The 27861-nt window shown below is 42.0% G+C and overlaps 1 protein-coding gene across 2 annotated transcripts; it reads right to left on the bottom strand.

Annotated features, from left to right (window-relative positions):
• Positions 1–214: 214 nt before the first annotated feature.
• LOC140106479 (SMC5-SMC6 complex localization factor protein 2-like) lies at positions 215–27861 on the bottom strand. Of its 2 annotated transcripts, none has more exons than XM_072130935.1 (19): positions 27611–27861; positions 22715–22758; positions 17480–18057; positions 14305–14934; positions 13184–13260; positions 12266–12373; positions 11316–11483; positions 10364–10466; positions 7987–8062; positions 6815–6950; positions 5203–5296; positions 4484–4660; positions 4293–4390; positions 4062–4149; positions 2850–2960; positions 2668–2745; positions 2469–2555; positions 959–1027; positions 215–388 (listed from the first exon to the last, which is right to left on the bottom strand). In XM_072130935.1, exons 1-19 carry the CDS (start codon positions 27688–27690, stop codon positions 281–283), a joined length of 2910 nt encoding a protein of 969 aa, XP_071987036.1. In that variant the 5' UTR covers positions 27691–27861; the 3' UTR covers positions 215–280. The 2 variants fall into 2 exon arrangements, with proteins under 2 accessions (XP_071987036.1, XP_071987037.1); XM_072130936.1 differs by having other exon boundaries at positions 17894–18057; positions 27611–27857.

Here is a 27861-nt window from a genome sequence, read left to right as displayed (position 1 = left end):
CATGTGAATCGGCATGGTGCCAAAACCTGCAATCCCTTTAACTAATAGCTGGATGTGTATGTATAATAAACTACTGTACATTATACAATCACAGAAATCATTTTACCTAGATTCTTGGGGAATCACATTCACCATAATGTGCAACGTTAACAGGAACTTAACATCGAAATTGTAGCAAATTCTTATTTCTAAGCAGGTGGTTCTTAGAAAACCATTTTGAATATTTTCTATTTATTTAGAAAAGCAGGCGGTAAAGGCGTTTTCGGGCGAGGGTTAGACATCAGTTGTCATCATAAGAAAAATCCTGAGGAGCATCGTTGAGGTTTTCTTGTGAGCTGTTAGGGCTTGAGCTATCGCACACGGGTTCCCAGTAATCATGAATCTTTCCCTAGTTTGAAAATAAAATTAAAATGAACTAAACACTTAACAAGTAATAACGTAATAAGCACTGAAGTAATAAGGTTCGCCCACTGAGCATGGGAGTAGTACAGGGAGTGGAGTGTACAATGAGGAGAAGCGGTGAACATGCAACTTCATTCACTTGTATGAAACAAAGATGAGACAACCAGGGGTGTAACTAGGAGTGGCAGTGCCCCATAGAAGACTACTGAATGGGGCCCACTTCCCCCTTAAAAAATATATATATTTACTCATACAGCATATGCAAACCATATACACAAATACAGCATAAACATACATACAGTAAATGCAAACCACACACAGTATTTACACATACATACAGTATTTACGAACCACACACACATATATATATATATATATACACCCAATACTGCAGATGCTTGGGCCACATAACAGTTGCTATGGCTGCTACCACTGTAGTTACGCCCCTGGAGACAACATTGTTCTATGAAATCCACAGAAGTGAACACGGGTAGTATTTCCCCTCCACAACACAACAATAGCAAGTGATGTCATGTGTGGATGTGAGCTAGTTTACCTGATTTGGCCGAGAATAAAGCAGCAGTTCCTGCCATCTACCATGTATTCTGGCAACTAAATCCTTCACCTGTGACAAAGAAAAGACCCGAATTATTGTGAAGAGCATATACACACACATATGTAACAAATATATACACACACGTATGTATACACATAAAAAATTCTCTCTCCTATTTTTTTATGCCATTATCCCACATTGCAAGAGGGTTTTCAACTTTATTTAGATCTATTTTGTGCATCACAGCTTGGCCATGTCCCCCAACTAAGGATTACGGACAGCTGAAAGGGTTAGTCCTATTTGTCCACAGGATAGGGCCTAAACTGCTGATAGGTGACCATCTCTGTGATGGGACCCCCACTGATCATCTCTATGGAGCTGACAGAGATTGCAGAGTACAGTGCTCAGCTATCTTCATCAGCTCCATCAAGATGAATGGAGCAATCTGTGCAGGCATGACTTTGTGCAACGGGAGTACATTGGACTCCCGTTCTGGTGATCCGTGGAAGTCCCATCACTGAGACGACCACCAATCAGCAAGTTAGACTGAATACACAGGATAGTGCCTAACTTGCTTAAATGGGACAAACCCTTTAAGGCCATTTCTCATCTGCATTTTGTCTTCCCTTTAGCAGTATCAAATTTAAATGTTAAAGAAAATCTACCATCAAAATACATCACGATAAACCAGGGACACTTACTCATAGATCCAGACACCATAACTGTAGTAATCTTATATTTGTTATCAATGGGCTCCTTCGTTATAAAATCAACTTTTAAGATTATGCTAATGAGCTAGAAAAGCTCTAGGTGGTTACTAGAGATTACCATGTTATCTCACTGCAGCAGAGTTTAAGCACACAGTGGAGAATGGGAGAGGGCTCCTGCATAGTGTAACAGCCTGTGAATCTGCAGCACTAAGGAGCTCTGGGAACCGCCCCAGTAGCCCTTTTGGCTCTTAGCATAATTTTAAAAGTTGATTTCAGGAGGCAGGGGGGGACATGAATAACAAATATTACCACTCATCATGATGAGCAAGTGCCCCTGGTTCTTCCATGCTTGACTGATGGTAGAAGGGGATTGGTCACCACACCATTTTTACAAACACAGCTTGTGTCAGGTGTTATATTTCCAAAGTATTGTTAAACCTTCCTTTTTTTTGCGGACAAGTGGACAAAACAGAAGCATCACAGAGATTAAACGTAACGGAAGCGCAAAGAATGTACAGAACCAAAGCCAATGTGAAATCACTTAATTCTTTCATACGAACATATGATTTCTCTAGTTCTGTATTTCTGTGCACACTGGTGCTTTTCTATTGATGGATCCACCTAGACATCCATTGAAAGTACAATCGGTTATTTCAAAAAAGGAAACTAAAAGATTGAATTCTGACTGCAGGTGTGAACTGGCCTTTAATCTTCCTTTAGCTATGCAAGTGCCTGAATTTCTTATCTATTAACAAGAGACAACGCTAGAGGCACATATTAAACATGGAAAGCCCTTGTACCTTTGTTCGATAAAAATATCTTGCGTCCTCCCGGATATCACTTTTTATGTGCTTCTCTAATTCAGTGCAAAGTTTCAGAAGATATTTCTGTATGGAAAAAAAATACATATAAATCTCAATCATGCTACATTATTGCTTTTGCCTGTAGTATATAAAAGCTCTTTTAATCACTCGCCACACATGCAAATAAAACTCTTACTCTCTGTTTTGAAGGTGGCTCATCTGAGCTACTTGCATCATTTACAAGATGTAAAAGGCTGAAGGTCAGATAGTAAGCCTGCAAAATAAAATATTGGACAGGGAAATCAGTAGTCGGAGCCTTCTGGTTCCTTCCTGTATCACTAACTAAAAATAGAGAAAAAAAAAAAAGCTACTGCATACCTCTTGATCCAAATCAAGTGAACTCTTGGACACATTATCAGGACATTTTTGCATTTTCTTCATCAATGAAGACGGCCTCATTTGAGACATTAGATGACACACGAGCTCCATCTTGTAAGAAAAAATATAGTTTTCAAGATCACAAACAATACATTTTTTTTTTAACATTTAGCCATGCTGCTCACTGCAAGCCACATTTTTTCCTTAAAATTAATTACAGCGGTATGCCGGTCGGGCGGTTAGGCCGCCATGTACTGGAGAGGAGTAGGAGGTGATGACCCAATGCTATATCTTTTCCCAGTACCGTACCGCTGCCTGGCTGCCATTGCCGTCTATGGGGACGTATTTGCGGTTGCACATACATCCCCACAGACAGGTGTGTGAATGAGGCCTTCTTCCAATATGCATAAATCGACACCAAAACACACAAACTCCAGGAAACGCTCAAGTGTCTTTTGAATGCTTTCCCTACTTATTCCATGTTATAGCCTGACAGACTCTGATTCCACACTTGAGCACCATTTGAGACCTGGACCTTAACACCAGGGCTGCGGGTGAGCTGGATTATCACTATTAGGTGTGTATTATTTTTTTTTTTTAAGTATGCATATTGTTCCATATCCTGAGGGGCTGATTGTTGAGGGTCTGACTGCAGGGACCATCAATCACGAGAACAGGACCCCCCACCCAGCAATATAGACATCAGAGATCCCATTACCACTAATGGGTGGAGCGGTAGTTTGAACCGCTCAATTCAATAGTAATAGTAATGGCTGTGTTGTAAATTGCTGAGGACAGCTCTCGGGTATCTCCAGTACTCACAATTACTGTTTATAAGTGCCAGAGATAGCAGAGCCAATTTTTGGATTTCTCAGGGTCCGTTGTAGTGATCGGTGGAGGTCCCAGCAGTCCGACCCCCACCGATCGACTTGTTATTCCCTATCCTGAGGGCAGGGGGAAAATGCAAACTTTGTACAAACCCTTTAAGGTCATTTATCCACACTGCTTATAGCCTGCATGGAGAACAAGTAAGATCTGTCTGGGTTTATTTCACACTACATTATAAAAACACTAATCTTTAATTATATAGCGCCATTATATTCTGCAGCGCTTTGCAAATCAGAGGGCACACATTTCAAAGCCACCGCTAAAAACTGATGGTAACGTGAAGAGCGTCTCAAAAACAAAAGTAAAAAGTTTGCTAAGAGATACCTGAGAATCATAGTCCAGCGGGACCTCTGTACAGCTTCCGTTAAGAATATTGGACATAAACATTAGACTTAGGTGTTTTCTCAGCTGTCTGAGGAGGGAAAAGTGAGCCGATGTAAAATCAATGTGAAACTATGCCACAAAAAAAAAAATTCTCAGTAATACAAGTAAGGTTTACAGGTAATATACTAAACCAGGAAATAACCATGAGAAAAATGCTGAGCACTCATTTACCTTCCACGATTCTCTGTAGTTGGAATGAGCTGCAGAAGTTTGATGAAGTTATGGTGGTGAGTGGTAAGTTCACTTATGGCATAAAACACTTCAGGCATCTTGAAATAAAACAAAATTCACTTGGCAAAACTGTCCCAAAAAAAAAAAAGCAGGTCAATCCCCCGCCCCCTTCATCTTTCCACTTTACTTACTGCAGTCTCCCAGGCCTTGATGTTCTGAAGCAGGTTTTCTAAGAGACTGTGCAAGTCCATCACAGGAAAGTCCTTTAACTCCTTTTCTAAGTGCATTTTCAAAAGCAGAACAATGAGCGTAATGATTTCCCAGTCACAAAAGTGCTCTCCGCAGGCTGCAGAGCAAAAACCTAAAAACTGTAATAGGGCAAGTATTACACATCTCCTCGCTTTGTTTTATCGGAACAATAGAATCCACTTATATTAATCACTACAAGACCACTTAAAGGGGTTGTCCATAGGTTGAAAAACATTGCCGCTTACCAAAAACAGGAGCAGACCTTGGTTTGTGCTGCTATTGCAACTCAGATGCATAGTGAGAATGGAGTCAAGTAGCATAGTCAGGTTAGGTACTGTTTTTTGAAAGAAAGCAGCCATCAGCTGATCTCAGGGACTAGAATCAGGGAATGAAGATGGAAGAATTCCACAAAATTCTGGTAACCAGCAATACCTATATATACACATAATTTGTACTTATGGTGGCATAATAAGCTTCACCCACAGCACATAATTAACATGATTTGCAGTCATTCACAATAGCTGATATGTGCTATATTGTCACCCGTTCACATGACTTCTATGTTGAGTCTGGAAGTGTTGGACTAAGCCCATCAGGTGACATGCCCCATCCCTAAATACTAGTGTAAATTGTTCTTGTACAATACCTCTGCTTCCCTCACCTTAATCAAATGGGCAATCTGAAATTCTGGAACATGAGAAAATATTGGTTGAGTCAGTCTGTTTCCTGATAACCCGGCCAAGGAAAGAGCAGGCCTGTTAATAAAATAAGACATTTAATGCATTAAATATTAAAAAGAAAGCAAAAAAAAAAAAAAACACAAAAAAAGAGTAACAAATAAAATTAAAGGGCGAAATTTAAAAAAAAGCAGTGCATAACAATGGATATCTTTGATTACGTGACACCTAGAAATCCAAAATATAATATCAAAGGCATTTTCTCCTCTTTAAAATTATACCAGAACTGTGTGTGTAGATACAAACTGCTATATTTTCTGATCAATTGTAACAAGGGCTTATCTTCGGAGAAACACTATTTGTATCTGACATCTTGACAATGAAACTAGCTTAAGATTCCATTTAGGTAATTTGCAGCATGAATCCAGTTACACCTTATACTGAAGGAAGGTTTTAAGCCAACACATATTAACAAGACAGTCAACATCTTAACTACAAGATGCTCAAATCCCAAAACAGAGACTTGTACTCCCTCAACAATCAGAAAAATCTTCTCTTCAGGGACCATTCAGAACATCCACAGTAACCCTTTCCTAACCGAAGTGCACGCTGATACACAATGTGCCAAATAATTTGGTATATAATATTCTTATATTTAAATTCCAAAATTGTAGGTAGTGCACTCAACAAAGAACAGCCCCCTGCCCTTAAATGCTGTAGTATTCAAACAGAAGCCTATATCTGCAGTGACTCAAAACAGGGGCGAGGGGCTGTGCAGCACTCAGCACTAAGTCCTGCTCCAATATTGCAATATAAATGCATTTTACACAGTCCTGCTGCTACTGACACCACACAGAGGTATGGTTACACAGACCTTCAGGGCTGCTACCTAACAATCTGCAAACAGGTGACAGCAATAGTTTCCCCTAGATCCTCCAAAGTCAAGATATATTGGTCTTTTATTTCTTCAGGCAATATTTCTCATGCCGATTCACTCTACCTTCGGTTTGTGTATGCCTTTACTTTTTTGTGTTGGGCCCTTGCACTTGCTTATTGTATACCCTACAAAAAATATGATGTTCCCCTCAAAAAATGAAGTTAAAATTATTACAAATTTCAGAATATGATAAATCCTTCTGCAGTATGGCCATTTATGTTCTTTCTTCGCGAAGGACCATTTACCAATAACCAGTGTACAGAGCAACTGCATCATTAAAGGGGTTGTCTGACTATTAGAAAAAAAATAGCAGAAGAGCTTCAAGTGACGTCACACAGAACAACACCACCTCACGTGCTGCAGCTGTTTTGCTGCTCTGCGCTTCTTCCGGCTGTAAACTACTGGAAGAAGAGCAGAGCCGTGAAACGGCTGACTACTTCCGGGTGCCTGGCACTCCTACCCGTCTCCAGTCCCAGAGTCTGCTACAGCACAGGGACATAATGATGGGTGGGCGTGCAAGTTTTTTTTTTTTTTTTAAAAAGCCCTTTAAGACCCTCAATCGAAGATTTACTCTGCAGGGGAGAGCTGTGCAGCCAGCCAAAACGTCTTTCATTTATCACAACCCATGTAAAAGGTATAACAAGTTATTAACCACTTACCCCAAGTCCTTGGAGCTAAAGTTAGGCTGGATATGTTGGAGAGGAAACAGAGTATCCAAGTGAATCCCCATGTTTGCAAACACAGTAGCTATATCCAGCAACGATGGTGTCCAGGGTTGTTCTTGGAGATTTGAAACTGAAAGGCAGGAACTTCATTTATATTACCAAAAACTTATTTTATGATCCAAATATCCCCTCCCCCACAAAAAAAATGGATCTGGTTATGTTGGTAATAATATTGGTTCTGCTAAAAGAATAACCAATACATTGCACCTAAATTATACAGTTACTTCACTGTAACTTTTAGAGACTAAAGAAAATCTACTGACAGACGAGTCACCAATGATGAATCAAAGGGGACAGATACCTGACCCCAGCACCAGTCAGCTATACGGTACTGCCGTTGGGGCCCTTTCTATATAGTAAATAAAGCCAAAAAGCTTTTGGTTCTGTTCCCTGTGTAGTGGGTCCACCAGTAGGTTCATTTCCCACTGAAGCGAATAGGGTAAAGCAATAAGTACCATATATACTCGAGTATAAGCCTAGTTTTTCAGCACAAAAAAAAATGTGCCGAAACCCCAAACTCGACTCAAAACTCACCTTTCTGCCTTCCCCGGCTGCTGGCTATATACTGGGGGATATGGGCTGGCAGGCTATATACTGGGGGATATGGGCTGGCAGGCTATATACTGGGGGGCAGGTGCTGGCTATATACTATGGGGCAGGGTCCGGCAGGCTATATAATGGGGAGGCTGTGACCAATGCTTTTCCCACCCTCGGCTTATCCTCCAGTCAATAGGTTTTCCCAGGTTTTTGTGGTAAAATTAGGGGCCTCGGCTTATACTTGAGTATACACGGGTAATTGTGCATGGCCACTACACAATGAACAAAGAAATATGCTTCTGGTAAAATATGGGACATCAAAAAATTACCCCGAATAAATTTTATTACAGATATAAGCAACATTATCCAATGTACTGTTATTAGTATACAGGCTGTTAAATAATGCAAAGAAGGTCCTAACAATATGCAAACTGAAATAAAGGTCAAATAACCAAACATCCACACTGAAAAAACTTAAATACCAGCCTTCTTGCTCACTTTATTTTTCAGAAGGAAAAGGCTCAATTCACCTCACACAAATACTAAACGATGATGATGATGATACTCACGGTTATTGCAGGAAATTTCTATCAATGTGTGCAGAAGTTTAACGGAAACCGTATAGGAGGGGTGAACAGAAATCATCTGTAAGAAACAAGATCTTGAGGATTATTTATTGCAATGCAGCTCTACAACACCATCACGTTGGCAAGAGTGTGAAAGCACAGGGTTAGGATATAATATTCAGTGATGTTTAGCAAAACTGTGTTTTGCATTAAAGTTTTAATTTTTAGTTCTCGCTCTACTTTTTCTATAACTGTGGATCAGCCAAAAAACAAGAAAAAGTACTGTATGGTTATGTAGCAAAAGAGTAACTATAAAGGTTACCTAAAAATAGTTTTAGCACAGCTGGAGAGAGCCTGACAACAATTCAAACAATACCTGTATCATACTACTGGCTACTTTCATGAGACACACCCTCATATCTGCCTTGTCTGTAAAATCCTCTCAGCTTATCCTGAAGTGGGTGGGCACTTCCTGACTGTGACATCATCTGAGGGCAGTGGGGCCAGAGCACTGAGGGCATTCACATGAACGTGCACAAGCAGTCCAGCCAATCAGGACACAGAATCAGTCTTATTTCCTGTAGAGGGATCTAGTGCAGGGCAATGAAGCTCTGAATCATGGTAAGAAATGATCATACAGACACCACAAAGAAGGGCACATGTATTAGTTTTTTGGCTGCCACTTTTTCAAGTTTCCTGAAGTTGACCTGCATAATCATTGAAAAGTTTGTTCCCTTTGTAATACATGTGATGAGTTGCCTGTTTATTCTCACTTTTGTAGTCCCAAACAGTTTACCAAAAGTAACTCTGGCACTAGCATGCTCTGTTTTGCAACTATTTGCAACTTTTGTGACAACTCCATGTCCAAAAGTTGCACAAGTTGAACAAACATCTAGGCTACAAAGATAAATACCGCTACTGCATTAAATCCTTGAAGAAGCCAACTTTGGTACGCTGCTTGATTCTGCACATAAGTTGAAAACTGCCAAAAGTCGCACAGAAAGTCTCAAACAAACAAAGAAAAAGAAAGTAAAAGGAGTGATACATGTCCTCCATGAATTTAAACACATGATTAGTAAAGCGCTACGGAATTTGATGGCGATATATAAAGATTATTATGATGATTATGATTATTATTATAAAACCTCTCCAGTAGACCACCTCTCTGAGAGGACCCCACCCTAAACAATATTTTTTTTTTAATTCAATCTGATTTTTTTTTTTTATCATATTCATGGAAGTTGCTCCCCATCTGCAGACCACCCCTTTCTTGTGCAGACGTTTCACTGTATATACACTGTGCTGTGTGTGCATTATAACTTTCATAAATACACAATTCTGCTACATTAAAAATTTCAAACACAATCAGCTCTGCTACATACCATAAAAGACTTCCTCCTTTTAATTGGATGACCTGAAGCATGTGTCACATACTTGTGATATCACTCAAGGTCCGAGAGGTTTTTTTTTTTCCCATGCTGCCGGGACTGATACTCTACTGCACCCAGCAGCTATTGATTAGGAGCTTGCACATCCGCTAGTCCTCCTCCCGACAAGATTCAACCACCCTCCTCCACACCATCTAGATACAGACTCCCATGGCAACACACAAAACAAAGCAGCCAAAGGGACATGGTTAAAGGGGTATTCCAGGAATAAGCGTAATTCATATACAAATGGGTCCTTAAAATATAAGCTAGTGTGTAATTAGTTATTATTTAAAATTTTGCTCCCCTTAGCAGAAAATACTGGTGACAGACTAATGAAGAATTAAAATGCTACTGGCCCTTTAATCAGTCCGTAAATTTCCTCTGCGTGGTCCGTTGCGGAGCATACACAGGACAGAAGATGGCCGCTGGTCACATGGCCACATCACATAATCTGCACCTGCGTGGGCAGGTCATGTGATCACCACTATGTTTGGCTGTAGTCGGTTGGTTGCAGTGCATCCAGTATGGCCAGTGTTGTGGTGATGGCAGTTACACATCATTACTATGGTAACAGCGCAAGAAAACCTGATCATCACTGGGAGCAGAGCATAAGAGGTAGGAGGAGTTACTGAGATCTAAAGGATCTTGGGACTTGTAGTTTCCAGTGGAAGCCATCTTGGTGATAGATTTTATGGCCTCTCTAAAGTTAACTATTTAAGCTCCATTTTGTGACTAATCACATTAAGTTTTGTTACATTCATTTATTTATAGCATCATGGGTTTTTGTATCAGACGTTCATATTCCCGGAATACCCCTTTAAGCATCTGCTAGCAGGCAAATGCCTGCAGATAGCTAATGAGACTAAATTCGAGAATTGCTTAGTTTAGTGCAGAGTGAGGCCAAAGTTTTACTTCAAGGACAACTGTAAAGTATAAACAATGACACTTACCTGGAACATCCACTTCATTAGAAAATCTGGACATTTCTTAAATCGATACAAAAATGTCAAAAAACCTTCAGTTGCCAACAGGATTTGATTTTCTTGACCACAACTGTATGAAAATGAAAACGTAAATTCACATTACATATGATAATTAACAAGGAGGACAAAGAATAGAAAAAACCCCACAGGATTAAAATATTATTTGTATTTCTACGTTTTCTGCCTGCCTGTGTTATAGGATTTTTTGTTGATGTAATAAGCACTTTCAGTTTTAGGGTATAAAACATCCAAATGCAGCACACCTTTTAGAAATGTATCAGTGGGCTATTCTGATTCATGGGGTCAGACTATAAATCTGCTACCAATTAAAACATAACAAGATATAAATATTTCCTTATAGCCAAAAGGAGAAAATCACGGTTCACAATTGTTTACCTAAAACACTTCAATAAATAACATGAAAAAAAAAAAAAAAATGATCACATTGGGGGACATTTACTTAAAGTGTCGGTGTCTGCATTGGCTTTGTTACCGACCTGCTCTCGGAAAGAAGACACACATTTAATATTGTAGAGCTGTGCAGAGACATTTCTGGCGCCAAGACCATTTTGTGTCCCCGAGGCCATTTTCTGTCCCTGGGACCAAAATCTGTCCCGAGCACCAGAAATATGTCCAACAGTCCCTGCTAGAACAGTTTTCTTTTGGTCTACTTTCCGCCAGTTTACAGCGCCCAAAAATGGCTGTGACACATATTAATTCTGTCTGAGTTTCCACTCCGCCAAAGCCACGCCCCTTTTCGGAGAAGAGTCGGAGCAGACGGAAAAAGTCATTTTTTCTGTCCCCGACAGCTAATAAATAGGCCTGAGAGCAGAACATGTGGTGAGAGCGCCACAAAACTGGTGGAAATGCCATAGTAAATGTCCCCCATTGTATGTTTGTATGCACATCTTTAGTTTACCTGAAAATGAGCCCCTCCTCCGAGTTCTCGGCTGAGATCTCTGAATATTTCAAGTCAAGTGAATGGACGTTAAAGATGGCTCCAGATTCTGATAGATGGAAGACTTCCTCCCCTGGATGCTGATCTGGTATAGCATTTGAGACTAATGTAAATTTCTGCAGAAATTCTCTATGAAGGGAATTTAAGAAACAATTACCAAAACATAAATGTATGGACTAAAGTTCTTTAAGTTTGGTCTTAAAGGAAACCTACCATTTGATTTGATGCATTATGAACCAAACATACCTTAAGAATGGTGTAGCTACACTGATGCAAGATCATATCTTGGTTACTCCCTGTGCAAAGTGGTTTTGCTGATAAAACAATTATACCATTCAGGACCTTGGGAAAGCTGGGACAGACACGGGAGCTTGGAATTGCAAATGGCTGCTATGTAAAGAATGACTAAGCATAACTAGTCAAGCACTAATCAACCTGAGCTGGGTCACCCATACACAGCAGCTGGGGTATGGTGCAACAATTGATTGTTCTGCCTCCAGACACAGGCAGATTACATCATTCTCTCCTGCAGTCATGTGCTAGACCAGCGGGTGAAGGAGCCACAGAAGCAAGAAAGCTTCCTGAATCAGTGTAGCTACAGCTGTCTCAAGGCATGTTTGCTTCATACTGCATCAAATCAAATGGTAGGTTTTCTTTAAGTTGATTTTGTAGGCAAGTCAGAAGTTTAGATTCTATAATTGTAGTTCCAATTGTCCCAGTGACAATTTGACTTTCTATATTCTGTGCTGTCATGGGAACAAGGCAAACCAATGCCAAGAAACATGTTGCCAGAATACAACATTTACAGTTTGTGCGAACAAGACATAATATAAGTTTGCAATTTGGAGATAGAAAAAAATAATTTCAAATAAAGCATCCTTAATCAGCAATGACAGATATGAAAGCCATACCTGTGCTCATCTGTAAGTTCCCCGTCCTCAGCACTGTCCTGCTCTTCATGGCCCACACCTAATCCTTTCTCAAGGTCTTCATGTAGTTGCTTTTCAATCTCATTTAACCTAAAAACACAAAGCCCAATGAAATGTATAATATACACACACAAATATTATAATATAACACAACTTTTAGGGAGCTATAGGTGTTGCAGACATATTTGCTGCATGCCACAATGTTCGTTGGTAATAACCATGGAAAAATTAAAACTTCTGACATCGAAGTAGGTGTACAAGTTTATAGGGTTCATTAAGTGTTGCAAATATTAATCAATCCTTCCTAGAAATCAATTCTGCTGGCGGGAGAGACTGCAGGCTTAAAAAGTGGGTATACTGACAGCATACAGGCAGGGCAGCAATAAACGTTCAGCACAACTTTCTGTGTCTCCTGCCATCCCTGTATAAAGCCGCACTGGGGCAACCTAAGAGAGTATGAAAGGAGTTTCCTCAAGTTATAAATAACTATAAATAAAATAAATCAATCTTTGTATATATTTTTCAGCACTGAACAGATCATCGGGGAGATATACAAGCAAAATAAGACATTGAAGACTAATAAAATGGTCAAATTATTAAGAGAAAAGTTCAGGTATCCTCCCTCTCCATTGAGTCAGAGTTCCTGTGGGGAGACCCCCAAAGTGTTTCCCTTTAGATTTATATTCAATCAGTAAAACAATGCACTGTATGCATCAATCCAGTATGAATTATTATGAACAAATTCATAAAAAAAAAATTATGGTTCTCACTACTTACACTCACAAGTTTCACTGTGAAATTAGGCATTAGCAAATCTTTTTATTTGAATAAACTAATGAGAACACAACCAACAGCAAAACCAAGTGAAATAAAAATGACTGACGATTATTCAACACAAACCTTTTGGTCTCCTCCTGTTCTTTTACTAGTCGATCTAGGTTATTGACATACAAGGAGGGCGTTACACGTTTTGTAGCCTAAAAGAAACAAAATTTCAAACACATTGCAAAGCAACAATAAAAACCAAGTCAATTTAGCCCTTTAATGAGAAGGCTTCAAATGACTGGGTATTTTTTGCAAATTACCGTATATATTTGTGCATAAGCCGAGTTTTTCAGCAAAAAAATGTGCGGAAAAACCTCACCTCGGCTTATACCAGAGTAAAAAAAAATAAACTTAAATACTCATCATCTGCCGTGGCTCCTCTTCAGTCTTTTCTGTGCTGTATTAGCCAGCAGACGCTTCCACTGCGCACACTATGATTTTTTTTTTTTTTTTAATTTACTTTCAGGATTTCCTGTGTACCAGGGACAGCTGTATGAGTCCCACTTACAGAGGGAAACCACCCCCTGTGGGGGGGGCTAATGGTTTATCAGAACTGTACTGGGTCTAATTAATCCCAGCGCTCAAGTCCCGGCTCCTCTATTCACTGCATAGCGCTACTTCAGAGCTATGCAGTGAAGAAAGGAGAAGGCAGAGGTCTCTGGCTGACGGTGGGAGATCTTGCCCTGCACCCACAATTAGCATGATGCAGTGATACTGAAAATCATTGTAGACTCAAGCCCTGCACCAGGGTGGTGGTCAGCATTGAGTTAAAAGGAAAGAGGGGGCAGAGTTACCCGAAGTGTCTGATTGAAGTGGTGGAGGTTGTCGGGATGGTGCCTCTATTCCTCATCCCTCCCATGGTTAGTGAGCATGTAGCTCCTTGTGAAAAAAAAAATTCAGTTCGGTGCCCAAAAACTCATCAATTCTATTATTCCATAAAAAAGTGCACACTAAAAACACTTAAAATGTGATATTATATAAAAATGTGGAGACACATTTTGTGGCTTGTACTGAGCAGGTCATCAGTACAATACAGTGGACTGATCATCAACTTTCCATCCATAGTGGACACTGCACACATCTGATCAGCAGATACTTGGTGTCACATAAAAGGTGTACATAATATTAATGATTTATCTAATGGATTTGCCATTAATCTGTTGGAAAGATGGAAAACACTTTAACTTCCGACTTACTGGGGTTCCATGGTATGAAGCTGGAGATATGGAAAGAAACGACGTGTTAAGGTTTTGACTCTGTGGGGTCCGGGGAATCGGTTTTGCCGCCAATTGTAAGATTTGGTCCAAAGGTTTAAAGGACTCCTCTTCTTCATCATCATCCTCACTAAGCAAAAAGCCATAGAAAGATTCCTCACTGTCCGAGGTGCTCAGAGAAACTCCATCAGAAGTTTGTTTCTTCAAACTGGCTTCAGGTGAAGAAGAAACACCAGGTGCTGGCAATGCCAAGTCAACTTCTTCAGCAGAGCTTGAACGTTTTCTACACAAAGGAGATTTATACTGGAGAGTTGTCTTCACCATACGTGAATCAGTCCTGAGCGGAGTTCCAGGTTCTACATTCCGCAATATAACCGGAGGTGAGCGCCCATTCTCAAGATCTGTACTACTTTGATATGAATGGTGCACATTATCCCCATGCTGGTAACCCTCTTGTGTTGTAGAAGCAGAAATAAAGTGGTTCAAATCTCCAGTGTTTTGTGAAATATCGTCAGTTTTACAACATTCTGTGAATGATTTTTTAGTGCCCGAAGAATCTGAACAATTGTCCGAAACAAACTTGCGCTTAAGAGTTGTAGTGATGTTTGATACCTGTGAAAATAACCAACAAGATAAAGCCATTATGACACAGTACAGGCAACAATAAAAATCACCACCACCATGGAAATACTCTAAACCTGATGCAACAACTTTTGTTCCTGATGGATAGAAAAGACTTGTATTAGTTTTGGCAAATTAGCTGTGGTTGAAATGGACATGGCTAATCGAACCTTAGGTCAAAAATATTAACCCCTTAAAGCCGAAGCCACTTTTCACCTTCCTGACACGGCCCATTTTTTCAAATCTGCCCTGTGTCACTATAAGTGGTTATAACTTTGGAACGCTTTTACATATCCAAGTGATTTTGAAATTGTTTTCTCGTGACACTTTGTACTTCATGTTAGTTGAAAGATTTTGATGGCATGTTTAGCATTTATTTATGAAAAAAACTTTAGTAAAAATTTGGTAAAATTCTCAATTTTCGAAATTCAAAATGTTCTACTTTTTCCATACATAGTTTAGTTTTTTTGCTGTTATGACTAACATTCACCGAATGTCTTCTTTATGTGGACATGGTTTTTTATGCATACTCTCATTTTGCATTGATTTTGGTGATTTTTCACATTATCATTAAAAAACGCTAAATCCTGCTATTGAGGGACCTGCTCAGGTTTCAAGTCACTTTAAGAGGCCTAAATAAAAGTAAAACCCCATAAATTACCCCATTATAGAAACTACACTCCTCAACGTACATAAAACAACATTTATTAAGTTTGTTAACCCTTTAGAGGGATTAAAACAAAATCAAATGCAATTGCAACAGTCCACAAAGTATGATCCCCAATATCTCCCGAGCATAACAATCTATGTGGTGGTGACTGCTGTATGGGCAGACGCCAGGGCATGGAGGGGAAACTGCGGTATTCACAGCAGCTTATGCATTGTCCCTTTTTATTGGCTATACAATCTAATTTTTTTTTGCAATTTGGACATATAGGGGCTTATTTTTTGCACTTCAAAAATACTTCATTTTAGTGGGTCATTAGCTTATTGATATTTTATTAACTCTTGAACGTACGAAGGAAAAGAAAATTGTCAATTTTGGTTTCCCTTCTTTTTGTATTCTTCGGGGGTCATACACCGTACACTAAAGCACTATATTATCTTTATTCTATAGATCACTACGATTACGGTGATACCTCATTTATATAGTTTTATATATTTTTACAATTTTACTGGATAAAAACTAAGAAAATGTCATTTGTTTTTGTATTGCCATCTTTTCCGAGATACAACTAATATTTTTTGGTTGACAGAGCTGGTTTAGGGCTTATTTTTTACGTGTTGAATTGTCCTTTTCATTGGTACCATTTTGGCACACAATATTTTTTGATCACTTTTTGGAACAATTTTGTGAAGGGATTTTATGAAAAATGTATATTTACGGTTTTTCGGGTTTTTTTTTTAGGTTTTTACTGATTCACAAGAAATACCCCGTGCACGCCGCGGGTGTGTAAGGGTTAACACCCTCAATCGGAGGAAACTCCAATTGCAGGTGTTAGAGGCGGGTATAGCAGACATCCGAAGCTTCTGGCACCAGCTCCGTTCAAGAGTCGGCACCAGAAGCTTGACGTAATAGTACTGCAAAATGCGGGAACGCACCTCCCGCCATGCAGTACTATTACGTCACATGTCGCTAAGGGGTTAAAGGGGATTGTACCAAGCTGCCATGGTATCCATCTTGGAAAGGGGATGACAATTTGATTGGCGAGGGTAGACTTCTCGAACTCCCTCAGATCACAAGAACTGATCCCCAGCAATCCAGAGAAAAGAGAAGAATAGAATTGGAGTGTAGGAAATTGCGAAGCACAACGCTCAGGTCTCATTCACTGTGTGTGAGAGCAGCAGATATTGTCGAGCACTGTGCTCAACAATTTCTTACGCTACTATAACATTGAATGGAGCGTCAGGGCACATGATCAACCCACTGTTCCATCAATTAGTGATGATGGAGCCACTGCTTTCCAGATTTCTGAGGGTCCCGGCAGTTAGACCCTTACCGATTAGATTATATCATATCCTGTGGATAGGGGATAATATTTACATTTGATGCAATCCCTTTAATAGGAATGACCATAAACACATAAATTTGATCTATACCATAAGATGCATGTTTGCACCAGTGGTATATGTGCCATGCAAGCACAGCATTAACTAGATTGGCCACCCTTTCCTAGACATCTACTGTCAAAGGAAACTTAGGAGACCCCAAATCCAATATGATATGGCCTATACTTACAATAGCTCACATAGTTCAATAACTTGTGAGAAAACACTTGTGAGAACGCCCTGTTTATATGCATTATGAGACCAGACTCTTCCCAAACTACCTTGGGAGCAGAAATTTGGCAGCCTTTTCAAGTCGACCTCTAGTCACATCTCAGCTAAACATATCCAAATAGTTCACAAAAGTTGTTGCATTTAAGCATATAAGGTGACTGCTGCATAATGTATTACCACAACACCACAAAGCTTGTGATATATAAAGAAACAAAAACACGTCTACATTCTACTACCAGACCGTACACGCTCATACCTGTACACCAAACTGATTTGACAGAGTTTTTCCCAGATAAACAGCCGGACTCATGATTTTCTTCTGAGTTATTCCATCCTGGCACAAGTCAAGGGGTGTCTGTAAATCTGACCTTAATATATTATGAGGTCTTAAAGGAGAGCATTTGTTTTGTCTACTTATTGAAGATTTATACACCCTCCCGAGCAAACCTTCACTTCTAGAACGTGACCTGTGCTTTATGGATGGTAAGTGTCGACCATTATCGCTGCTGAAGACACCAGCAGCCTTAAAATCATCAGAAATTATTTTATACCCTTCTTTATCTTCTGAGTAAACCAGAGAGTTGACGGGTAACACAAGTCTCTTCAACAATACCCTTGGAGATAGTAAACTCTTTCCACAATTTGGACAATATTTCTCATAATTTCTTACAATTTTGGCATTCTCTCTGTGGACGCTCATACAGGACTCGTCGATGGGGCTTAGATTTGTTGAACTTGGGATTTTTCTTGGTCTTTGAGATGTGCAGGACGCTTTATTCCATAATTTTCTATCTTGGGCCTGCAGCTTCATTGACGTAATAAGTGGATCTGTTTCTGAGTGTAAGAAAAGGAGATAGTTAAAAAGGAATATCAAACATTACAAGATAGAGCTTATTTTAAGAACCAAAAATTTTTGAGCCAAAAACTAAACTCAAGGATTTGATTACAATTTTCTGACAAATCAACTTCCATGTAGTATTGTTAGTTCACCATAGTCAGGACAGAACCGCACACATCCACTGGAGGCTCACATACATAAAACTTTCAATACTATTTTGATTTTAAGCTCCGAGATTTTCAACACAAAGCTGCGTTTAGGCGCAGGTAAGTGCCTAGGGAGACCAGCTGTGCCTGGGGGAGTATGGATAATTTTGCACTTAGGAGAAGACAGTGACTATGCTCTGGTGCGAGAGGAGCTGAGCATTCCCGAGGGCTGTCTATGAGACCTGTGATGATGACATCAACATGTGAACATTCAAATAAAAGCCAAACCATATAGAGGGAGACTGTTCAATACAAATGCTAAGACCTTCAGTTTAGTTTTCTTACTCCTCCCCCCCAGAAATAAATAATGTCCCATTAATTAATGTCCATAATATTAGCCAAGTCATACTGGGGGTTGTAGTTTTTAACCTTGAATACGCCATCTCTTCCCTGCCTGCGTCAGTAATAAAACATTTTTTCAGGTCAATGCAACATGTCCATTAATTCCTCCATCTAACTTCATCTTTAATAGACCTTTCTAGCCTCCATGTCTGCCTATTGCACACAGGAAAGAGTGTAGGAGATAGAGGAACATGGCTGATCTTGTTGGACACAAATCAGAATACTAAATGTCAGTGTCAAGCTTGGATCAAAATAAAGTAGAATATTAAGTGGCAAAATGCTTCTTGTGCATTGTTATGCTCATTTACGATTCCAATACATGATAAAAAGTACATTGGACCAGAGGTCGCATTAACGCCTCACCACGCGTCATAGACGCGTGATGAGGCGCCATTACCCCCCAAAATAATTGCCATGCGTAAAGTTACGCTTGGCAATTATTCCCTGTAGCGCGCAGGCTGAGCGGTTCAGCGCGCGCCGCAAAGGAGAGAAATATCAGTAGCGCGATCACAGCGCGCGCTGGACCGCTCAGCGGGACACATGACTAGGGGCGGGCCGGAGTGAGAGCACCCGCCCCAGGGGAGACGTGTGGGCAGTGGCGTACCGTCCGCGGTCGCCATTGAGACGGCCCATCAGAAGGGGGGGGGGCGGGGCTGTCGCTAATGCCGCTCTTCCCTGACACCCTCCCCCCTCGTCCGCTGCTCGACTCCTCTGCTCCTCCGCTCCCCTCGACTGTAAGTCCCTCTGTGCGTGTGTCTGTGTGTGTGTGCGTGTGTCTGTGTGTGTGTGCGTGTGTCTGTGTGTGCTGTGGTGTGTCTGTGTGTGCTGTGCTGTTGTGTGTTTATGGGGTGTGTGTGCACTGTGAGTGTATGAATATGCTGTGTGAGTGTATGGTGTGTGTGTGCACTGTGAGTGTATGAATATGCTGTGTGAGTGTATGGTGTGTGCGGGTGTGTGTGCACTGTGAGTGTATGAATATGCTGTGTGAGTGTATGGTGTGTGCCGGTGTGTGTGCACTGTGAGTGTATGGTGTGTGCCGGTGTGTGCACTGTGAGTGTATGAATATGCTGTGTGAGTGTATGGTGTGTGCCGGTGTGTGTGCACTGTGAGTGTATGAATATGCTGTGTGAGTGTATGGTGTGTGCCGGTGTGTGTGCACTGTGAGTGTATGAATATGCTGCGTGAGTGTATGGTGTGTGCACTGTGAGTGTATGAATATGCTGTGTGAGTGTATGGTGTGTGCACTGTGAGTGTATGAATATGCTGTGTGAGTGTATGAATATGCTGTATGAGTGTATGGTGTGTGCCGGTGTGTGCACTGTGAGTGTATGAATATGCTGTGTGAGTGTATGGTGTGTGTGCACTGTGAGTGTATGAATATGCTGTGTGAGTGTATGAATATGCTGTGTGAGTGTATGGTGTGTGCCGGTGTGTGTGCACTGTGAGTGTATGAATATGCTGTGTGAGTGTATGAATATGCTGTATGAGTGTATGGTGTGTGCCGGTGTGTGTGCACTGTGAGTGTATGAATATGCTGTGTGAGTGAGTGCTGTTTGTGTATGGTGTGTGCGGTTGCGCTGTGAGTGTATATGGTGTGTGTACATTGTGAGTGTATGAATATGCTGTGTTGGTGTATGTGCTGTGTGTGTTTATGCTGTACGTATTCGTATTTGTTTTGTGTATGCAGCATGTCTGTATATACTGTATGTGTGTACATGCTGTATGTATGAGGGCGTAAGCAGCGCTCACCCCCTCCTCCTGTCCCGTGTGGAGTGTGTGCGGTGCTGTGAGTGTGGAGTGTGTGCGGTGCTGTGAGTGTGGAGTGTGTGCGGTGCTGTGAGTGTGGAGTGTGTGCGGTGCTGTGTGTGTGGAGTGTGTGCGGTGCTGTGTGTGTGGAGTGTGTGCGGTGCTGTGAGTGTGGAGTGTGTGCGGTGCTGTGTGTGTGGAGTGTGTGCGGTGCTGTGTGTGTGGAGTGTGTGCGGTGCTGTGAGTGTGGAGTGTGTGCGGTGCTGTGAGTGTGGAGTGTGTGCGGTGCTGTGTGTGTGGAGTGTGTGGAGTGTGTGCGGTGCTGTGAGTGTGGAGTGTGTGCGGTGCTGTGTGTGTGGAGTGTGTGCGGTGCTGTGTGTGTGGAGTGTGTGCGGTGCTGTGAGTGTGGAGTGTGTGCGGTGCTGTGAGTGTGGAGTGTGTGCGGTGCTGTGAGTGTGGAGTGTGTGCGGTGCTGTGTGTGTGGAGTGTGTGCGGTGCTGTGAGTGTGGAGTGTGTGCGGTGCTGTGTGTGTGGAGTGTGTGCGGTGCTGTGAGTGTGGAGTGTGTGCGGTGCTGTGTGTGTGGAGTGTGTGCGTGTGCTGTGAGTGTGGAGTGTGTGGAGTGTGTGCGTGTGCTGTGAGTGTGGAGTGTGTGCGTGTGCTGTGAGTGTGTGCGTGTGCTGTGAGTGTGGAGTGTGTGCGTGTGCTGTGAGTGTGGAGTGTGTGCGTGTGCTGTGAGTGTGGAGTGTGTGCGGTGCTGTGTGTGTGGAGTGTGTGCGTGTGCTGTGCGTGTGCTGTGAGTGTGTGTGGAGTGTGTGTGGAGTGTGTGTGGAGTGTGTGTGGAGTGTGTGTGGAGTGTGTGTGGAGTGTGTGTGGAGTGTGTGTGGAGTGTGTGTGGAGTGTGTGTGGAGTGTGTGCGTGTGCTGTGAGTGGAGTGTGTGCGTGTGCTGTGAGTGTGGAGTGTGTGAGTGTGGAGTGTGTGTGGAGTGTGTGCGTGTGCTGTGAGTGTGGAGTGTGTGCGTGTGCTGTGAGTGTGGAGTGTGTGCGTGTGCTGTGAGTGTGGAGTGTGTGCGTGTGCTGTGAGTGTGGAGTGTGTGCGTGTGCTGTGAGTGTGGAGTGTGTGCGTGTGCTGTGAGTGTGGAGTGTGTGCGTGTGCTGTGAGTGTGGAGTGTGTGCGTGTGCTGTGAGTGTGCTGTGAGTGTGGAGTGTGTGTGGAGTGTGGAGTGTGTGCGTGTGCTGTGAGTGTGCTGTGAGTGTGGAGTGTGTGTGGAGTGTGTGTGTGTGTGGAGTGTGTGTGTGTGTGGAGTGTGTGTGTGTGTGGAGTGTGTGTGTGTGTGGAGTGTGTGTGTGTGTGGAGTGTGTGTGTGTGTGGAGTGTGTGTGTGTGTGGAGTGTGTGTGTGTGTGGAGTGTGTGTGTGTGGAGTGTGTGTGTGTGGAGTGTGTGTGTGTGGAGTGTGTGTGTGTGGAGTGTGTGTGTGTGTGTGGAGTGTGTGTGTGGAGTGTGCGTGTGCTGTGTGTGCGGAGTGTGTGCGTGTGCTGTGTGTGCGGAGTGTGTGCGTGTGCTGTGTGTGCGGAGTGTGTGCGTGTGCTGTGTGTGCGGAGTGTGTGCGTGTGCTGTGAGTGCGGAGTGTGTGCGTGTGCTGTGAGTGCGGAGTGTGTGCGTGTGCTGTGAGTGCGGAGTGTGTGCGTGTGCTGTGAGTGCGGAGTGTGTGCGTGTGCTGTGAGTGCGGAGTGTGTGCGTGTGCTGTGAGTGCGGAGTGTGTGCGTGTGCTGTGAGTGCGGAGTGTGTGCGTGTGCTGTGAGTGCGGAGTGTGTGCGTGTGCTGTGAGTGCGGAGTGTGTGCGTGTGCTGTGAGTGCGGAGTGTGTGCGTGTGCTGTGAGTGCGGAGTGTGTGCGTGTGCTGTGAGTGCGGAGTGTGTGCGTGTGCTGTGAGTGCGGAGTGTGTGCGTGTGCTGTGAGTGCGGAGTGTGTGCGTGTGCTGTGAGTGCGGAGTGTGTGCGTGTGCTGTGAGTGCGGAGTGTGTGCGTGTGCTGTGAGTGCGGAGTGTGTGCGTGTGCTGTGAGTGCGGAGTGTGTGCGTGTGGAGTGTGTGCGTGTGGAGTGTGTGCGTGTGGAGTGTGTGCGTGTGGAGTGTGTGCGTGTGGAGTGTGTGCGTGTGGAGTGTGTGCGTGTGGAGTGTGTGCGTGTGGAGTGTGTGCGTGTGGAGTGTGTGCGTGTGGAGTGTGTGCGTGTGCTATGTGTATTACCGAAATTTTCATACTCCTCCTCGGGTAAAAATACTCCTCAAAAATGGTGAGAGGAGTATTTTTACCCTTCTGGAAAAATGTTAGTGCGACCTCTGCATTGGACTATACACACATACCTGGCTTTGTAGACGGTTTAAAGAATTCTGTTATATGGTGGTTTCTGCAAAGAAAAAAAAAAGCCAAAGATGATGATGTAATATTACTGATATATTATGATACTGATATACTACTGGTTTATAGAATTACACACTAAAAAAAAAAAAACACGCATGCACATACATATATATGTTATTTTAAAGGATATCCTGTTTGTAGCATAACTCGGTTTCACACTGGGAAGTTGCTTGTTATATGTTGCAGAGGTGCAAGCTTGTGGAGCTACGAAGTATGTAAATAGCAGTTTTATCACATATTTCACATACTTTATTAAGAAAAGCTAGATGCACTGCAGAGCTACAAAATATACTTTCACAGATGGAAACAGATGCGGAGGAGCACATACTAATAACAGTGTGCTATTTTCGTGACAAATAAACAAGAGCAATTCCCACAGCTCTAAAACAATGATTACACTGAAACATCACATTATAAATATTATCATCTGTATTATGCAAGTGGACGATTTGTAAAATACTGGAATGTGGGAAAATAAAATGAAAAGTATAAACACACAGATAATGATATGAGACACCTCAATAAGTTAAATGGGCAGCAGGGGTGTATCCGAGAATAGTCCGGTCTCCCACCAGGCTAAGGTGACGGGAGTTATGGAAGCAGACAAATCCCACTTGTTCTACACTTTTTCCCAGTAACTCCCATAGAGGTGAGCAATCACTAGGCTATTTACACAACTTATTAACTGTAGGACATTCGTCTTCTGTAATTTCCGACCATCTCAGAGCGGTGGAGAGACGGCTACTCATCGCAGCCACAAACTGCAAAGGAGGGAATGTAATTTCTAAAGCTCCCATAATATAGAATGGAAGGTCACATGCTCGACCTGCTACTCCATCAATTAGTGATAGAGATATCCATAGGGATCAGAGCGATCGGACCTCCACTCACCTGTAGATGGGGGATAACTATCTTACTTGCTACAAACCCTCTAATATGAGCAGAAATATACCTTAAAGCAAGGCACAGATAATCATTTCCCAAGGATATGCAAAGGACAGTGATACCAGGGGAAACAAATGTCTATCCATATGGAAATCTAGCAAATCAGTCAAGCCCCAAACACAGGCTGATTTGCATATCCATTAAATATTGTTTCTGCTTGTTCTATTGCGCTGCATCCACAAATATTTTATTCTTCTATTAAAATCCCTACATGGTACAGTCTTCAGACTGGGAGATATTCTGATATTTAGGACATCAATATCATTGAACCAAACTATTAGAGGAAATTCTCGTGACTGAGAGGATTGATGGAGAGTTAATTTGTAACCTGATACATCTATAGTTATGTATTGTCTATGAAGGTCTTGTTCTATTAAGTGAATACCATTTGTCCCATACATTGCCCTCTACCAGGATGTCATCTTCTATATCACTAGGTTTGTTTTGTTTTGTTTTTTTTTTTTTAAATATAATCACAAATATTCTAATATTCCTTTTTACCCCTCTGGTGATGGATTTTCCAAAAAAAAGGCACAAAGTATTAAAACCACCAATTTCCAACTTTTCATCCTAGCCCCAGTTTCTTCCTATATTCCACGGCTTAAAGCGATTACCTACATGTTTAAGCCGTTTAAGTTGAAAATCTAAAGTTTCAAATATACTAAATGTAATTCTGTCTGTCTACAGCCAAATCCAGGGGAGCGTATACAATAAATAATGAGTATGACTAACTGGTAATTCCTATTTTGGATGAGCAGTAGCCTGACTGAATTTACTACTCTCATATAAAGACAATGGGGGTAACCAAACTATCTGGGGCTACTCGCTCAGCTGTATTTGTTGCTCCCATTGACATAAATGGAAAATGTGTGATTAATTCTATCACTTGCTGAATTAGGTATTTGTTACATGGTCTGTGAATGTCAAAAATAGCTAAGACGGGCTGGCAGTGTGCTTAGCGGTGGCTGCTGGCCTTTTTATTGGCACATTATGTGGGACCAAAACATTTAAGGGTGGACTACTTAATTTCAGATTAATTTCCTATAAATCGGCACGTTGGTTACATCTGCATGATCGACAGCTGTTTCACAACCACTGGAATTTCCGAGACGTGTTTTGGCACTAGGATCTCCTACATACTAATCATACACTTGCCAGCTGTAGACCATGTGATTAGCCCTCTTAGGGCAGCACGGTGGCCAAGTGGTTAGCATTACAGCCTTGCAGCACTGGGGACCTCGGCTCAAGTCCCTGGGTCAACATCTGCAAAGTGTTTGTATGTTCTCTATGTTTGCGTGGGCTTTCCTCCGGGTCTTCTTTCCACACTCCAAAACATACTGGTATGCTGATTAGATTGTGAGCCCCATGGGAATGGGGACTGATTTGGCAAAGCTCTGAACAGCGCTGTATAAAGAAATTATTCTATTATTCGAATGACATATTGAGCCATGGCTGTCTGCCCGCCTCCTATCATAATCATCGTTGTCTTTGGCTATTGAATAGCATAAGCAGGGCAGGGGTGGCATTAAAGGACACCTGTCATCAGGTCTGTGTCACTAGTCTTGTCACCACTACCTGTTGGAGCAGCTCACAGAGATCCCATCCCAGCCTTTATCTAGTTATTTCATACATTAATCATTGTAAAATCATCTATTCTTTATTATGTAAATGAGGTTGGTCACATGGTCAGAGGCAGTGATGTCACCCCTGTTACCCCTCCCCTCTCCTCCCCCTGCTCATGTCTGTGTGTAATGTATAGTAAAGCATGGCTAGTGTGTGTGTGCTGCATCTGCTGACATGCTGCATCCTCCTAATATACAGGTGAGAGACACAGACATCAGCTACACATGAATCTGACATGTTCTGCTTGGAGCTGCTGTATCTCTCCTATACACACACAGGCTGCAGGGGGCGTGGCCACCAGCAAGCACATCATTATACAGCCTCACATCATTATACAGGCTGTCAGTCAAGCACTGGGGGTGTGGCTGTGCCTCCCACTCATGAATAGAGTGGACAGCTTGAATATGCTAATGCTTCATTGGACATTTCACAGGTCATTTGCATACAGCTTTAGGACCTCATTGCTTAGGTTTACAGTCATGTATAGGGACAATAAAGGGATAGAGGCAATGCTCTCTAATGGCAGTTTATGAAAATATATTTAGTTTAGGGGGGTTATTTTGCATGACGGGTTCTCTTTAATCTTGGAAGAGGGTAGGGGTTGAGTCACAGGACCCAGATCAGCCAATGAATGGCCTATTCGGATTACAGGATTTCACCTCCTCAAACATTCCATGTTCCAAAGTGGCCACTCATGGGCCATAGCGGTTCCCATACACAGAAGTACCAGAGAAACACAGAAAGAGAAGGGCATGGACAAGGCAATTCTTTTATTTTTGCAACTCTGCCCAGCTTACTTGAGGTTTTAAAAAATTCCTAAAAACACCCTTAACAAAAGGCCACAGTCATCATATTTTAGCCATTACTGCCTCCCTCAGGTAGGGTATGAAATGTCCTTTCTAAAATTCGCTCTAGTGAAGTCGCACCAATTTGCCTATAAAAAAAATTCCCTCTGAAGTGTTGGTTCTTAACCTTGTTTGAGGTTAACCCACCAGTTTCATATGCACATCCACCAAATACTTCTTTAGTGATAAGTGGCGGTTAAGAGCCACTGCTCTAAAGTTATGCAACTATGAGCAGAGACGAGTCATATTTGCCTGAAGTTAAGCAAGTTTAGAGGCTGCAGGTAGAGTCACTTCAGACACCCTCATCTTCCATTTCTTTGATTACCAAAAAACATTGTGTTATAATAAAGATAAGAACTTCATCTTTCACATGGCATCAAGGCTTCTGGTTATGTGAGACACGGAACAAAAGATACAGAGTTAAGGAAATAGACAAGAACTGGACCTTTATCTGGATCTCACATGTTGACCTATGTCTAAAGGCCTGCCTGGTTCTGAAGATCACAGAACCAGAAGCCTGAGGTGATTGGAAAGATGAGATGGATATCTTTAACCCTTGGCAGCAACATTTTCTTATGGGATCCGTTTTTACAGATTTTACAGTGCGTTCCAAAATACACCCCCACTTTGATGTTTGGATTGGTGTGATCGAGGAATTACATTTTTTTTAAGGTTTTATGTGTTAAGTAGTTTTGTATGAATTTTTTTTTTTTGTGGGACAAGCTTCCGTTTTCATTGCTACCATTTTGGGGACAGTATATATATATAAAAAAATTTTACGTCTTGGGAAAAAGTGAAATGTGACAATTCGGAGATTTGACCACTATTTTCTGTTATAGGATTCACCACAGGGAACAATCATTTTTATTTTTGGAAAGATTTGACATTTTGTGATGCGGTGATAACTTACATGTTTATGATAATTCGTGTTCTAGGGATAGGGGCGACTTTAACTTAATTTTGGGGATTTTGTTTTATTGTATTGTTAGAGCAAAGTGCATGTACAGAGTCTTCCAGTTGTCACGGAGATGAAGTGACATGAAGTGAGATGAAGCGACTCTCCATGAAGCCTATAAGCTTGACTCATCTCAGATAAAATATGACTTCTCTGCTGATTCTCACGTGACTTTAGAGGAGATTTTTATTATTATTATTATTATTATTATTATACGCAAACGGGTGAGATTACACGTAAAAGAGGGAATTCAACCTGAGGGGGTTAAGTCTGTGTGTGAGAGTATCCCTGTCTCCCTCCTCGGGCACACTGGTGCTGGGCGCAGGGCTGCTTCAGTAATACTAGATGTGCCTGTGACAGTGTGGAACTACAAGCCCCAGCATGACCTGCTCTCGAGTATAACGTCCCTCCTTTCTCCTCCGAGCTCGGTGCTAGGGCGCCCCCTGTGACAGTGCGGACCATGCTGTTACCTGGCACCGTCTTGTTTTTTAGCAGGGGCTCCAGCAGCATCGCCCTGGGATAACGGTAGCCTGGGAGTGCGTCGTATCATCCCGGGTGCGTGACCCCGGCAGCGGCCGTCCAGCTTCGCGCCTAAACCTGAAGCCCTTTTCGCGCCATCTTTCCCCGGAGAATTTGGTCAGGGCACTTCCGGTTTCACATCAGGGGCAGTTCATCGAACATCGAATACATCGAACTTCCTAGGCGGATCTATGAATAGATC

The sequence above is a fragment of the Engystomops pustulosus genome, chromosome 11 (assembly GCF_040894005.1).
Source record: "Engystomops pustulosus chromosome 11, aEngPut4.maternal, whole genome shotgun sequence".
NCBI classification, from domain to species: domain Eukaryota; kingdom Metazoa; phylum Chordata; class Amphibia; order Anura; family Leptodactylidae; genus Engystomops; species Engystomops pustulosus.
Note: the sequence above shows the minus strand (reverse complement) of the source record. Positions and strands in the feature narration are given on the sequence as shown.

Coding starts and splice junctions, on each gene's coding strand:
- LOC140106479 (XM_072130935.1), bottom strand. CDS start 27,690: ATGATACGACGCACTCCCAGGCTACCGTTATCCCAGGGCGATGCTGCT. Junction 10,467..11,315: donor GAGGAGGGGCTCATTTTCAG/GTAAACTAAAGA, acceptor ATTTTCATACAG/TTGTGGTCAAGAAAATCAAA. Junction 8,063..10,363: donor TAATGAAGTGGATGTTCCAG/GTAAGTGTCATT, acceptor TGTTTCTTACAG/ATGATTTCTGTTCACCCCTC.